Genomic DNA, 14,680 nt, shown 5'->3' on the forward strand with positions numbered 1-14,680 from the left:
ACGTGACAGGGTCAAAATGATAAAATGTCATAGGATACCCTCAAACAAACACGTTCATTTTTACTATTCATCTTCGGTAACTCCGGTAAACAATGTTATCGCTACAAACGAACACAGCATAAGAATGGAAGAAAAGATATGAAAAATAAACATAAAAATAATGAGTTTTTGCCTTCTTTTTTTCTTCGGTAACAAAAGAAAACATGTAAGCCTAAGAGATGAATAGTGAAAAACTCAAAAGACAACAAATGAGAAAACAAAAAATATCTTAATAATTTTTCTTTATTGAATTTGATTTTATATTTTATTATTTATTAACATTAAATGTTCTATTTTATAAAAAACAACATACGAAAAAAATACCTAATTTAATTTTTATTAATTTTTCAGTATACTACTACCTAATTTTAAAAAATACATATAATTTAAATAATTTTAAAATATATAATTTAAAAAAGTTTTAAAAAGTTTGGAGGTCCCACTGCCCCTTCTAATATTTATATAAAAAATATATTAGAAAGATTATATATTCACTAATAATCCATCCCAATATCAATCAACAAGTATATGATTCATTAAAAAGTGTAACACTAACACCAAATCAGTTTTGATATAAAAACATGTAGAGTTACTAAGTTTTTTCTTTATTAGGTTTTAAACCACGACAGCACTTGTGTTTTTGTGTTTTTGCTGAAGCTGAACACAGAAGAAAATGAATCAATGAATCATTTTGTCGTCAAGAAGTTTAATTATTGTTTTTTTACTTTTACATGCAATAATTATGCATGTGTACTTTTTATGCATCACTACTTTTTCATAAGACTTTGGGACTTGGGTTGCTGGTGCATTATCATATCGAGAAAACATGGGAAAATACCAAACATTAAGGGTTTGTTCACTTGGGTAGATGGGTTTGAGAGAGGGAGATATGGGTTTGAATGAATTTGAGAGTGAAATGTGTGTTGTTTTTTTGAAGGGATTTAGAGGTGATTGTGAATGAATTTGAAAGTAAAGTTTGTGAGAGTTTGGGAATAATTTGATTGATGTGATAGATAAAAGAAATGTTTTAATATATAAAAAAAGTGAGATTACCATTTTACCCTTTAAGTAATAAGTAGTATAAATTAATATTTGTATTAATTAGAATTATTTTTAAAATTTTTATCTAATACTACAAATAAATTGCAAAAATAAATAAAATAAATTAACTTTTTTCATAGTATTGTAGCAACACATTGAACTCCACCACCAACTAGTACGTGCCTTCATTAGTGGACAAGCACACAAAATCTCTATTTCAAAATCAAATGCTTTATTAGGGTCAAACATGTAATTGCATAATAAATATACATTATTTCCCTTCTTTTCTCTTCATCTGATCGAAGATGGTTGTTACTCTCTCTCCCACAAATCCGTCTCAGCATATCACTCCAAATCTATCGAAACGAACGCCTCTTCCACTCGCTTTTCAATCCTCGTCTACAGAAAATATCTCCAAACAAACACAGCCTAAAGATATGGAAGAATAGAAAACATAAAAACTGAGAACAACTATTACAAGGTATTAAATAATAAATAATCATAAAAACATATAGTAGTCTCTCATCATGATACTTAAGATAATTTTTTCAAGATATAAATAAGCTGAATGTTTGAACTTCTTGAATAATGATTATTTTTAAGTAACTCAATATTTATATATCATCAAATGAAATAGATTTTGATTGGTATCTAGATAAGTACTGATCAAACGTGGAATGGAAATAGAAGCCTAATTTGACACATTAATTAATTACATGTTATGGTAATAGAAAATTTTTAACACGAAATGCAACTAAATTATAAAGGTGTTGATAATGTGTGATTATTGTTATATTGTCTAGTATAATTTGGAAATATTTATTTCAAAATCTTCTCTTTTTTTAACTTTTATTTTTATGGTATATATGTTAAAATATTATTGTTTTAGTATGTATATTGTTTAGCAGTTGAGATTAAAATCACATAAAAATTTTAAAATATTTTTAATAATAAAATTGTAATAAAATTTCAAATTTTAAAACAAACAATTTCTTAAATGAAATTATTGATCACCGCGATGATAACTTAATATATTTGAAGTAGGAAGGATTATTAATATAAGATTAACTAATTATATTTATGTTAAGAATTCATATTAAAAATATCATATACTCACTAATAATCCATCCCAACCCATCAACAAGTAAAAGTGTAGACTTACTAAGTTTTATTGGTGATATTTTGTAAGGACAGGAAAAAATTCATGTATGAATCTTTCTGCAACGCAGGATACGATTAAAAGAAGACTAAAGTTCCAAACTATTTAATAAAAAATAAAACCAACAAAATTTGTAATTTTTCATGAATCACAACTAATAATAGAACCATGCTAAAAATATAATATTTGTGAGAGTATTGCAAGGAATCATTTTCGTGAAAAGTTATTTATTTAGTAGTTCAAATCTGCTCAAAGCAAAGTCGATTATTTCTAGCAAGTTCAAAAATAAAAATCACAAGAATTGTCGCAATTGTCACACATACACCGCCGTGTAATTCCCAGAAACATAAACTAATCAAGAAAATCCAAGTTGAAACAAAATGATCTCTTCGCAGCATTATCCATTCAGTTCCCCAGTGGAAGACAAACAAATGATCAATGCAAATATCTTGAAAGAACATAAGAACCATCTTCTATTTGGAGTTCTTACTGTTCACTGCTTCCTTCAGCTTCCTCCCTAATGCAAATGCCAGAGGAGGAGGCACAGCATTACCAATCTGTCTGTGCTTGTGAATGATATTGCCAGAAAATTTATAGCTATCTGGAAAACCCTGCATTCATTATAGATGAAAATATGCTTAGCTATATAGATTATACCAAAGCAGGAGAGTTTTGTAATTAGCTATAAAGGATTATTATGCTCATTAGCTAATCATAGAAACTAATTTGTTGGATATTGCTATTAAACTTGACCAGAATTATCTGTAACAATTCAAAACTAATAGAAATTTCAATTATCAAACCAAGAGTTATCAACTTACTTGAGATCGAGCACACTCACGAACAGTAAGAATCCTATCTTGGTCAGGGTGGAAGCACATTCCAACCTTCCCCATTGGTTGAGGGTCTGTAATGGAAGTTGGGAAATTCCCTTGCCAATCCAATCTACCAAATAGTCCCTTCCATTGATTGTGACGCTTAGCCGTGTTGGGCAAGCACCATGGTATCAAATCAACAACTTGTCCATTAGACAATGTTACCTGCATTTCATAAGGTTTCACAGATTAGATAGGCCACAAATTGCTGTGTTAAAAGTTCGTAAGAATTTAGCTCCACCTTTTCCTGCGGAAGATCACGCCAATCACAACCTGGCCTCTTGGGAATTTTCTGGCATCGAATCAAGTTCAATTCGTTCATCTCCTTGGAAATATGATCAGTCAAGACAATCATCTCACCACGAATTTTCTTTTGAAACCATGATACAGGGTCATTTTGATACTGCACAACATAAAACAAAGGCAAATAGTGAGTGAAAAATTTAAGAATGGAAAAATATGTGACATTTATATTTCCTATTTACATACCTCCATGTTTCCTTTTGAGGCTCCATTGCCCACTGCTGGGAGATCACCAATGGTATCTTTAACAGTTATTGCACGTAACGGAGCACCATTTGCAGTACTACGGACAGCAGCATAATGAACATTTTCAGATAATGTGATCTTCAACTCAGGGGCCGAAAATACATGCATTGGTTCTGGCCACTCTGGAAGCACATCATCAGGACAGGCTGCCCATATGAATGCCCTTTTTCTTGATTGGGAAACCCCAAATGCTCCAGCCTCAAGGATACCAAACCTCACCTTTTGGACAAGTAAATCATACATTTATTAGTTCATCGAAGTTCTATTTCTCAAAGGAATGCAATTACTCAAGGAAGAAAGTTGCAGCAATTTTACCTGATAACCCATCTCAAGAAGTGAAGCCAAGGCTAAACGGAATGTCTGCCCTTTATTGAAAGACACAAAGTTCCTCACATTCTCCAATAAGAAATATCTTGGCCGGAAATAATCAGCAAAGGATAAGAATGCCAATATCATCTCACACTGGACTTTACTCCAACTGCTCTGGTTAAACCTATTCATCCCAGAGAAACCCTGAAGCAAAAGCAACAGATTATTGAACAATTACCCAATAATATATTCATCAGAAAAATATACAAAAAAAGTCAACAGCTAGAGAGACCTGGCATGGAGGACCCCCATTTATGAAATCAACTTCTCCAGGCATTGGTAAACTACTTCTCTCACTCTCATCAAGCTTTGCAGCCAACTCTGCAGCCTCAGTCGTTGAGATACAATCATCTATGTCCCCACACTTCTCCATTACAGCCCTACATTACAAAAAATCAACCAAGTCACTTAAACAGGTTCGACACCATTCAACATTTAGGCCTGGAACAGTTAACTGAATGGGATTATTTACCTAAGAATAACATTGCAATTGTTAATAAAGACTAAAGCATCAGGATGATTAGCTTTAAATGCATCACCAGCAGGCTCTTCATACTCGATAGCCCATTTAGTTGATGAAACACCTGAACCATTTTAGCAATAAAATACACGTTATATTATGCATTGGTAGCAGATACAATATGGTTTTCTTCTTGCTATAATAACGTAGTTAAGATTACCTGACTGCTCCAACCCCTCTGATAAACCACCACAACCAGCAAAAATGTCCAAGGTGGCTAAACGTTTTTCATTTAATGTTTTTCCCTCCTTAGAAGACTCTGAATCGTCATCTCCCTCTTTACATTTTCCTTTTCTCTTTCTAGTAGCAGCATCTGATGTTCGTCCAGTTGAATATTTTACTTTTATGTGAGCTGGCAACTGTCAAGTAATTGAAAAAAAATAATAGTTAATTACCGAATGTGAAATTGATGTCATGAAAAATAATAATGATGACGATAGTCTTTATCTTATGCTAAACTAAAACCTTTTATTTCAATCACAAAATATAACGACAGATAGAAGATTTATATAAAGCATTTACAATGACTTAAAACTTTTGGATTGAATTTTAATCTACACAACAATCCATAAAGCAATCATTGCTAGCCAATAGTAAATCGTAGACTCTATATCATAAATATCAACATATTGGAAGACTTATCCACTGGATTAACAAGCATATTGCCTGCTTGTATATTAGGTACAAATACGCAATACCTTTTTCAGTGACCCAGTGGCAGGATCATACAAGAGCTCGCAGAAAAATACATTTTGGAACATTCCGGGGGCACTTTGTTCAGGAATATCACTCTTCTTTCGGACTTCACATTTCCCTTCTATTGAATCTACTGAGATTATATGCGTTTCATCACTATAATACACCTGAATTATAAATATGAAATACAAGTCAGTACAAAAACTTATACATGAAATACACAAAGTAGAACCAATAGTAGAAATAGAGCAGCAATATGCACAAATAGCAGTTCACTTATTACAGCCAGATGAAGCATGGATGACTCAAGAAAAATAATATTATAAAATTCACATAATCATGCTATGTAAGACTTATAGCTTATACCTCCTGTATATCAGAGCAGTATGCCTTCTCATTTGATACATCTTCTGGTCGATAGAACCTCCTGATTTTGACTTGTGTAGATTTTATTTCTGGATGTTTTATTTCCATTTTAAGCACAATCTCTAGCACTTGACACACAACATAAGCTTTCAGTCCCACATTCCTGCCGCTCTTATGAGTTCCTTGCTCGATCTTTTCCTCAAATTCAAAGGGACTTACATAAACAAAATCATTAAGGGAATACTCGATTCCTTTAAATAGGAAACCAGACTTGGAGGAATTTACATTGAAAATATTCTTCGCCTTTTCATCGTCGTGTATTTTGCAAGAGGAGCAAATACCAGAGCCTTGACCCAAAGTATCAAATGGAAGGCTAAAGAAAGCGCCTCTTTCAGGCCAGTACAGGCTTTTACAATAATATTCAGTAGGTAGTCCTTTCTTCTTCCTTTCTTCTGCTCTAGCCCTGTCAGCCCTATCAGCAATGGCATTATCCTTTCGATGCTGATGCCCCCAAGGCCTTTTTCGAATATTTACAACAACTGTTTGCTTAACATCCTGCAGTCCCAGATCCCTACACTCATTAGTCAAAAACACCTCTCTCTCATTAGCAGCATTGCCAATAACAGTATGACAACCATGCTGCATCATCCTACCATGGAACATTTTTCTTCCATTCTTCGACTCAAACATATACTCAACACAATACATGTCTGGAAATTCATCTGCTCCATCAACTTCCACTAACACGAATTTTCCTACAGAAATAACTTCCCCATTAATTATTGCCTGCTTATAAACAGGATATCCAGAACTAGTCTTCCCTTCAGGTTTTCCTTCCCATGTTATTTCAGCATTACCCGAAAATGTTTTGGTTTGCTTTGAATCTGAATGCCTCTTCGAGGTTCCATCCAAAAGTATTGGCTCCTCTTCGTTGTCCTCATCTTCATTTTCCTCATGGTCTTCCAATTCATCCTCTTCCTTTAACTCACTGACAGCCCCCTCTTTTTGATTTTCTGCCAAGTGGTTTGAGTAATACTCTCCCCATATTCTATTGATTAGCTTTGTTGTTGTCGCTTGCATAGCTTTCCTCTTGGAAACAACAAGACCTACAGCTGCTCTAGGATTTAAGTTTGCTTCGATCCTTGGCTGATTTTTCTTCTTCTTCACTAACCATTTGGTATGGTGTCGCTCTTCCATTTTGTTTGCAAGACCAGTCACAAATGGACACTTTCTGATCTCAGAATCAGGAAATACTGCAAAAAGTTGCAGAATAATCTGTCCGTGGACAACAACATATCTCTCAACAGCCAATGGATCAGAAGAAATGTAAGAACCATCATTCTGACTAAACTCAGATACTTTTTTTATGACATCTCCAAAGGAAAGTCGTGATACTCGGCTCTGTTCCTTCAGTAAAGTAATAATGGCTATAGCAAGCCTTGCAGTTTTCAACACTGTCTCATACCAAGGAGCATACTGCTTTGCTGGTTTACCAAGTCTGTACCTGAAAAAAGTGACGTATGAATGAGTCTGGTTGTCATTCTACATACTAATTGTATTTATTTAGAACAAGATTATTATTAGATGAAGTTATATACAGTATTCACATATGTTTCATTAATAAGATATGACAAGATCATCCAAACAGCTTTTTTGAGACAATTTGGTTACAACATATTGTATTTGACAGTTTGCTAACAGGTTCATTGGAAACATAAACAATATTTGGACAAGAGGCATCATACCAGCCCATATCTGTTCGGATGGATATGAAAATCATCAATGATCCAAATTCTATCATCCATTCCTTTATGGCACTCAGATAAATTGGTATTCCATCAAAAGTCTGTGGTTCTGAACTAGTGGAAGAAGATTGGCCAACCTCAGTTTCAAGATGGAACCCACTTCCATCATCTAATTTCATTACACCTGAACCAAAGATTGCAACATCCATGTCCGAACAAGGTTTCATAGGAAGAAGTTCCAAGGAAACCAATCTTGCGTCTGAATTGTATAAAGACCAATTATGAAGTATGTTTCGAGGAAGATCATCAACATTATACTGGTCATAGTCATCACCACAAATTATAAACTCGTCTGTTTCTTGAAGAGAGGTTCTGTAAAAAGCAGGGAGAGGATAATCATTGGCAATTTCATCTTCATTAATTTTGATATAGTATTTGCTTGATTTGTGATTTTTCGGCTGCTTCAGAGATTTCCAATACTCTTCTTCTTGGAGCAACCGTGCTAACTTTGAATCTTTTTTTTTAACATTTGGTGAATCAGAATCCATCTGATTCTTGTTTTCTTCATCTCCACTTCCTGAGCCAATCCTTAAACTCCCATTTGAGGGCATTAAATGCATATATGCATCCTGCTTCTTAGCCTCATCTCTAAGAGCAATAAGAGCAGCGATATCTGCAAACATCATGTCATTTGTCTTGGATGTCATGTCCAAACCAATGAGTTGCTCATAAATGAAATCACCCTGATAAATAACATAATCCTTTATAGATGCAGTTCCAGAAAAGCATTTGCTACCACTCATAGACCGTGCCATGCCAGCGAGTAGCTCATCAAGACTTATACTAGGGTCACCCCCCGAGGACTTTGTAAGTTTTTTATATACCTCAACACATGCACGAGCCTTTTCAAAGAAAAAATCATAAAACTTTTTGTAACTAGCAGCAGGTTTCTGACAATCATAATCAGCAACATCAGTGGAAATCCATATCACTGGAGAACCATCTTCATATCCAGATATGTCCCAAGATTCAATACGACCGAATCCTTCACACTTAACCCCTTTCTCTCTTTTCTTGCCTGTGCTTGCTTCAAGCGGCAATACAACTCCAGTAATATATAAATCGATAAATTCAAGCATCTCAAGATGTTGTGCTTTACCCTCTTGATCATGAAGGATAAACTCTGTAATTCGTCTATTTGGGCGACCATCATCTTGTCCAGCAGTCATACTGACAGCTACAATTTCTTCATCTACAGTCTGATCCTTCTTTGTTTCAATGAGACAAGACTTATCCGATATTGAAAAGGATTTCTCTTTCAAATCTTTACACGCTGCGGCACGTTTTGGCATTTTGCGTGGAGCTGGAGCCTGCTCACCGCTCTCTGCCAAACTTCGTTTCTTTTGTTTGTTTTTAGCCATAACTTCTCCTTCTCCTTTGGAAAGAGCAAAATCCTGTTTACCCTTGGTGTTCTTCACACCTAATTCAAACACCAGAAAAACATAATGAGAAATTTACAGAGAAAATAACAACTATAAAGACAACAACAAAGGTCAATCAGACAAGTCGTACATCAATAAGTGCCTTAACATGATCACTGCATTGATGGCAGAACATGATTAAAGAAACAATAAATTTCTCTAATATGAAATCTACCCACAGAAATTATCAACATGGGCCAAGGTCAAATCTGCTATATAGTCTCTTAGCCAAAGTCAGAATCATGATAAAGTCAAAAGATCGAATATTTCACACAAAAATCCCTAAAAATCGGAAATAGATATTTGAAAAAAAATCAATTATGAACTAACATAACACTTAAAATCTTGTGATATGAGAAACAACATCCCCTTCTAAACAGTGACACGAAAACAAAAATGGTATCTGAAACAGTTTCTACAAATGGTAATGAAAAAGGGGTAAAATCAATTGTGAAATCAATAATACAGAAAAAAGAATATGCATGCTATGAGACCAAAATTCGCACCCGAGACAGTAGTAGTCAACTAGACACAGAACCAAAAGACAGTAAAATGAAATCAAACAGAATATTAAGGAAAACAATAAAATGGTTAAGACCTGGTTCTGAGGAATCCAGAAGAGAAGCACAACCCATATCTTGAATCCTCTAATTTTATTTTTCTTACAAATGGTTTGTGTTTTATGACACTCACTGTGTCTGAAAAATCTTATGAGGTTATTTCAAGGTGACTTTTTTCAATTCAGGGTATTGCTTTTGGCGGGGATGAAAATATGGGAAAGGAGGGTTTTTTTGGCGCCCATGATCCCTCAAACTACTAAAACCTTAGAAAAAACAAATGAATAAATGGAAAAGAATGTCCACATCCCTTTTAAATTTTCATTTCGTCATTACCAAGATTAGATGATAAAAAAAGTTTGAATTTTTATTTTTTTATCATGATTTTTATAATAATTATCTTTTTAATAAATAAGTACCTTATAATTTGTTCATAAATTTTCACTTTTTAATTTATATTTTTTTTTAAACATACAAAAATGATTACAAAAATTAAAAATGGTCATTATGAATTTTTAAATTAACCGTTATAAATTATATATAAAAATATTAATATAATAACGCATTATGTTTTTTAAATATTATATTTAAAGCATCTAATTTAATAATATTTAAAACTATGTATCAACTTTTTTATTATTTTATTCAGTATAATCATGTTTTTATTTTATATAATTTATGTATTACGTTTTTTATCAAATATCATTTTCTATTTTAGTTATAGGATTATATAGTTACTTAATGATTTGTCCAAATGTTTTAAATAATGATTAACTAATTTAATTACATCTTACATTTTTTTAATGGGTAATTAATTTAAACGGAGTAAAAAATAATAAACAAAACAGAAAGTTATGTTTATCCCAAATCTAGAATAAAATAAAAAGCATAATTATAAAAAACTGTTAACTTATTTTTTAACTTTAAATATTTATAGTTTTATTTAGTTTGTTTTTGTAATTAAGGTATGTAATTAATGTTTACTTATTTAAACAGGATGTCAAGAGGGGACAAATCACATGCAAAAAGAGAAATGGACAAAACCAAATGTAAGAAAAATCTACAAAATCCAGAATACAAACCTCTAGGTCTTCCTCTGCTCTTTTTTATTGTACTAAGAAGATCAGGTGGGATGAGATTTGAACTATGAGTAGAATCTAGAATACGAACTTGTTCTACTCTTTTTCTCTGTACTAAGAAGATGAGGAAGATGGGGTGGATGAGATTTGAACTATGAACATAAGATGGATGGGATAAGTTCAGACTATGAGTAGATGATGGGTCTGAGGGATTTCAGTTCACAGTCTTGCAGCTCTGGCTGCGCAAGCCTTTACACTCAACTTTCACACTCTTTCAAAAAAGGTAAGTACACAGCAGATCTGGCGGCACAAACCTTTTCACTCACAGCTTTCACACTATCTCAGAAAAGGAAACTATGCAGGAAAACCTAACTTTCCCTGTTTTATTGCATATGTAATGGGCCTGCAAGTTGGCCTGTCCCACCTTATCTGTGTGGCCCGACAAGTTGACAGGCTAAACGGGCCAAAATCTTATGGGCTGATGAACTCAAAAGATATCAAAACTTACCATAAATCAGTTGGGTTGACGGACTGGCCTATAAGATCCAACCCACTTTATCATCCATAAAGGTATGTAATATAAAAATAAATATTTCATTAAATTAACCTTTTAACTTAATTTAAATAAAATAAATATATAAATTACTTTTATTATTTCAAAGTAAACCATCGCAAAAAAACATGTAAAAACAATTGTGATGAATTTTAAATATTTTTTAATGTTATTTAATAAAGACATTTAAAAACTATTACAAAGCTCAATCATTTAACCAGGTTATAAGGTAACTTTAATTATTTTAATTCATTAATTTTTTATTTGTTAACACCTAAGAAACATTTTATCCAACACTCTACCATTTTATTCTTTTGAAATTAATGCAATATCATATAACTAATCTTGTTTTAATTTAACATTGTTATTGTAGTGATAGTTGGAAAAGAAATCGTTCTAGTAAAAAACTAGTTTTGCAATTTTTTTTTAAGATTCATAATTTTTAATTATAAAAATTAAAAGTTAAAGACTAATTTGTTAAATGTATTTATTGGTATATTATATATTATGTGAAATAAAAATATTAGAAAATTTAAAGCATATAATTTTATAATATTTAAAATCATGTATCAACTTTTTTGTTATTTTATTTACTGTAATCATTTTAATATAATTATGTATCCAGTTTTATTTAAAATATCATTATCAACGTTAATTATAGGATTATATAATTACTTGTTAAAACTAATTATGATTTGTCCAAATATTTTGAATCATGACTAACTAATTTAATCATATCTTACATTTTTTTTATCGATAATCAATTTCGACTGAGAGAATAAATATAAGAAATATATATATATATTATGTTATATTATTTAGTTAGGCTTTGATTTGGACTTTAAATTACGAATCTATTTAAACCATATCTAACAATAAAATAAAAAGGATAATAATAAATTAATGTATTTGAAATATTTTTATTATTTTTTGTAAGTAAATTGATTTAGTTTAAAATATTTATAATTTAATTAGTTTGTTTTTGCATTTAAGAAGTATCATTAATGTATATTTAAATACGTTGTCCAAATTAATGAACCAAATTACATGCAAGAGGAATTGACAAAGCCAGATGTAAGGAAAATCAATAAAAACCAAAATACGAATTTGTTGGTGTGAGTGCTCCACTATTTTGCTCCCTCCTAAAAATATATGGATGTGATGAAATTTGGATTATGAGAAGATAGGTGAGAGGAATTCGAGTTCACAGTCTCCTAGTTTTTGCAATGCAAGTCTTTACACTCTCAACTTTCACACTCTCTAATAAAAGGTAAGTATACAGGAAGACCTAACTTTCCTTGTTTTGTTGAATATGTAAAGGATCAACAAGTTAGTCTATCTCATCTTATGTGTGGCCCGACGAGTTGACGGGCTGATCAAACCAAATTCTTATGAACTAACAAGTTTAAAAGATGTTCAAACTTACCTTTAATAAGTTGGGTTGACAGACTGATTTAATCCACTTTATCATCCATATATTTAAAGGTCTTTAATATAAAAATAAATATTTTAGCAAAATAAATTTTTAATTTAGTTTAAATGAAATTAATAAATAAATTACAATTATTAGTTTGTTGCATAGAGTAAAACGTCACACACAAAAAAATGTAAAAACAATTGTAAAAATTTGTAATTACTTTTTAATGTTATTTAATAAACACATTTAAAAACTATCTATAAAGTTTAATCATTTAACAAATTTATAAGGTAACTTTAATTATTTTAATTCAATTAATTTTGAATTTGTTAACATTTAAGATGTACTCTACTATTTTATTTATTTAAAATCAATCAAAAGCTAAAATAACTAATTTTGTTTCATATTTAACACTAACAAATAGTTGAAAAAGAAATCTTAAAGTAAAAACTAGTTTTGAATTTTTTAAGATTCATAATTTTTAAGTATTAAAATTATAAGTTAAAGACTAATTTCTTAAATGTATCTATTGGTTTATTATATCTTATGTGAAATAAAAATATTGTTAAAACTAGTTAATATGTGTGTAGACAAATATACAAAACATAAATAAAACCAATTTTGAAATGTTAAAATTCTTGGAAGCACAGTTATCGCGCGGTGAACAAAAAATGATGATAATTTTATGAAGTTGAGGTTGTATCTTCAAGGATTCATTGTAATGGTCATCTACCGCACAAAAATTTTCGACAATCAAATTAGTTGTTAAAAAGACATAGAATTATAAATTATATTTAAAAATATTATTTTAATTTTCCATTAATTGTTTTTAAATATTATAAATTTAAAGCGTCTAATTTTATAATATTTAAAACTATGTATCAACTTTTTGGTTATTTTATTTACAGTAATCATTTTAATATGATTATGTATTCAATTTTATATAATCTATCATTATCCACGTTAACTATAGAGTTATATAATTACTTGTTAAAATTAATTATGATTTGTCCAAATATTTTGAATCATGACTAACTATTTTAATCATAGCATACACTTTTTTTATCGATAATCAATTTCAACTGAGAAAATAAATTATATATATATATATATAATGTTATTTTATTCGTTTAAGCTTTGATATCGACTTTAAGTTATGAATCTATTTAAACCAAATATAAGAATAAAATAAAAAGTGTAATTATTTAAGATTGTATTTGTAATATTTAATTAATTTTTTTAAGTTCTTAATTAAAGTAGTTTAGTTTTAAATATTTATAATTTTATTTAATTTGTTTCTGCATTTAAGGAGTAGGAGTATCATTGATGTATATTTATTTAAATAGAGTATTAAAACTGGTCAAATTAGAAGCAAGAAGAATTGACAATGTCAAATGCAAGAAAAATCAACAAGGATAAGAATATGAAGTTGTTGGTGTAGTTGTTCCACTTTTTTGTTATGACCTAAAAGATTATGGGAAGTGATGAGATAAGATCAAATTTGAATTATGAGAAGAAGATTGGTGGGAGGGATTCCAGTTCACAGTCTGGCAGATCTGGCAGCGCAAGCTTTTACACCCAACTTTCACACTTTTCAAAAAAGGTCAGAACACAGCAGATCTGGCAGCGCAAGCTTTTACACTCAACTTTCACACTTTTCAAAAAAGGTCAGAACACATCAGATCTGGTGGCCCAAACCTTTTCACTCTCAGTTTTCACACTATCTCAGTAAAGGAAAGTATGCAGGAAGACCTAACTTTCCTTGCTTTATTACAAATGTAACAGGCCAGCAAGTTGGCCCGTCCCACCTTATTTGTGTGGACTGACGAGTTGGCAAGTTCAGCGGGCCAAAATCTTGTGGGCTTTTACACTCAACTTTCACACTTTTCAAAAAAGGTCAGAACAGATCAGATCTGGTGACCCAAACCTTTTCACTCTCAGTTTTCACACTATCTCAGTAAAGGAAAGTATGCAGGAAAAGCTAACTTTCCTTGCTTTATTACATATGTAACAGGCTAGCAAGTTGGCCCGTCCCACCTTATTTGTGTGGATTAACGAGTTGGCAAGTTCAGCGGGCCAAAATCTTGTGGGCTGACGAGTTCAAAAGATATTCAAACTTACCATAGATCAATTGGGTTGATAAACCGACACTTAAGACCCAACCAACTTTATCATCCATATATTTAAAGTTCTATAATATAAAAAATAAATATTTCATTAAATTAACTTTTTAA

General features: G+C 31.2%; 1 protein-coding gene across 1 annotated transcript; it reads right to left on the reverse strand.

Moving 5' to 3' along the window:
• Positions 1-2,449: 2,449 nt before the first annotated feature.
• Positions 2,450-9,678, reverse strand: LOC114181637 (DNA (cytosine-5)-methyltransferase 2-like). The gene is made up of 12 exons (XM_028068144.2): positions 9,439-9,678; positions 7,360-8,839; positions 5,615-7,118; positions 5,251-5,415; positions 4,713-4,911; positions 4,505-4,616; positions 4,265-4,412; positions 3,979-4,176; positions 3,604-3,882; positions 3,356-3,517; positions 3,061-3,279; positions 2,450-2,850 (listed from the first exon to the last, which is right to left on the reverse strand). The coding sequence occupies exons 1-12, from the start codon at positions 9,473-9,475 to the stop codon at positions 2,713-2,715; spliced, it is 4,641 nt and encodes a 1,546-aa protein (XP_027923945.1). The 5' UTR covers positions 9,476-9,678; the 3' UTR covers positions 2,450-2,712.
• Positions 9,679-14,680: the final 5,002 nt, after the last annotated feature.

The sequence above is a fragment of the Vigna unguiculata genome, chromosome 4, assembly GCF_037176805.1.
Source record: "Vigna unguiculata cultivar grain cowpea cultivar isolate G323 ecotype 2 chromosome 4, ASM3717680v1, whole genome shotgun sequence".
NCBI lineage: Eukaryota > Viridiplantae > Streptophyta > Magnoliopsida > Fabales > Fabaceae > Vigna > Vigna unguiculata.

What these genes read in the sequence shown, in the direction of transcription:
- LOC114181637 (XM_028068144.2), bottom strand. Translation starts at nt 9,475, where the DNA reads ATGGGTTGTGCTTCTCTTCTGGATTCCTCAGAACCAG. An exon ending in TTCTTGAGATGGGTTATCAG is followed by an intron (nt 3,883 to 3,978) that starts GTAAAATTGCTG and finishes CTTGTCCAAAAG; the next exon opens with GTGAGGTTTGGTATCCTTGA. An exon ending in CCTCAAAAGGAAACATGGAG is followed by an intron (nt 3,518 to 3,603) that starts GTATGTAAATAG and finishes TATGTTGTGCAG; the next exon opens with TATCAAAATGACCCTGTATC.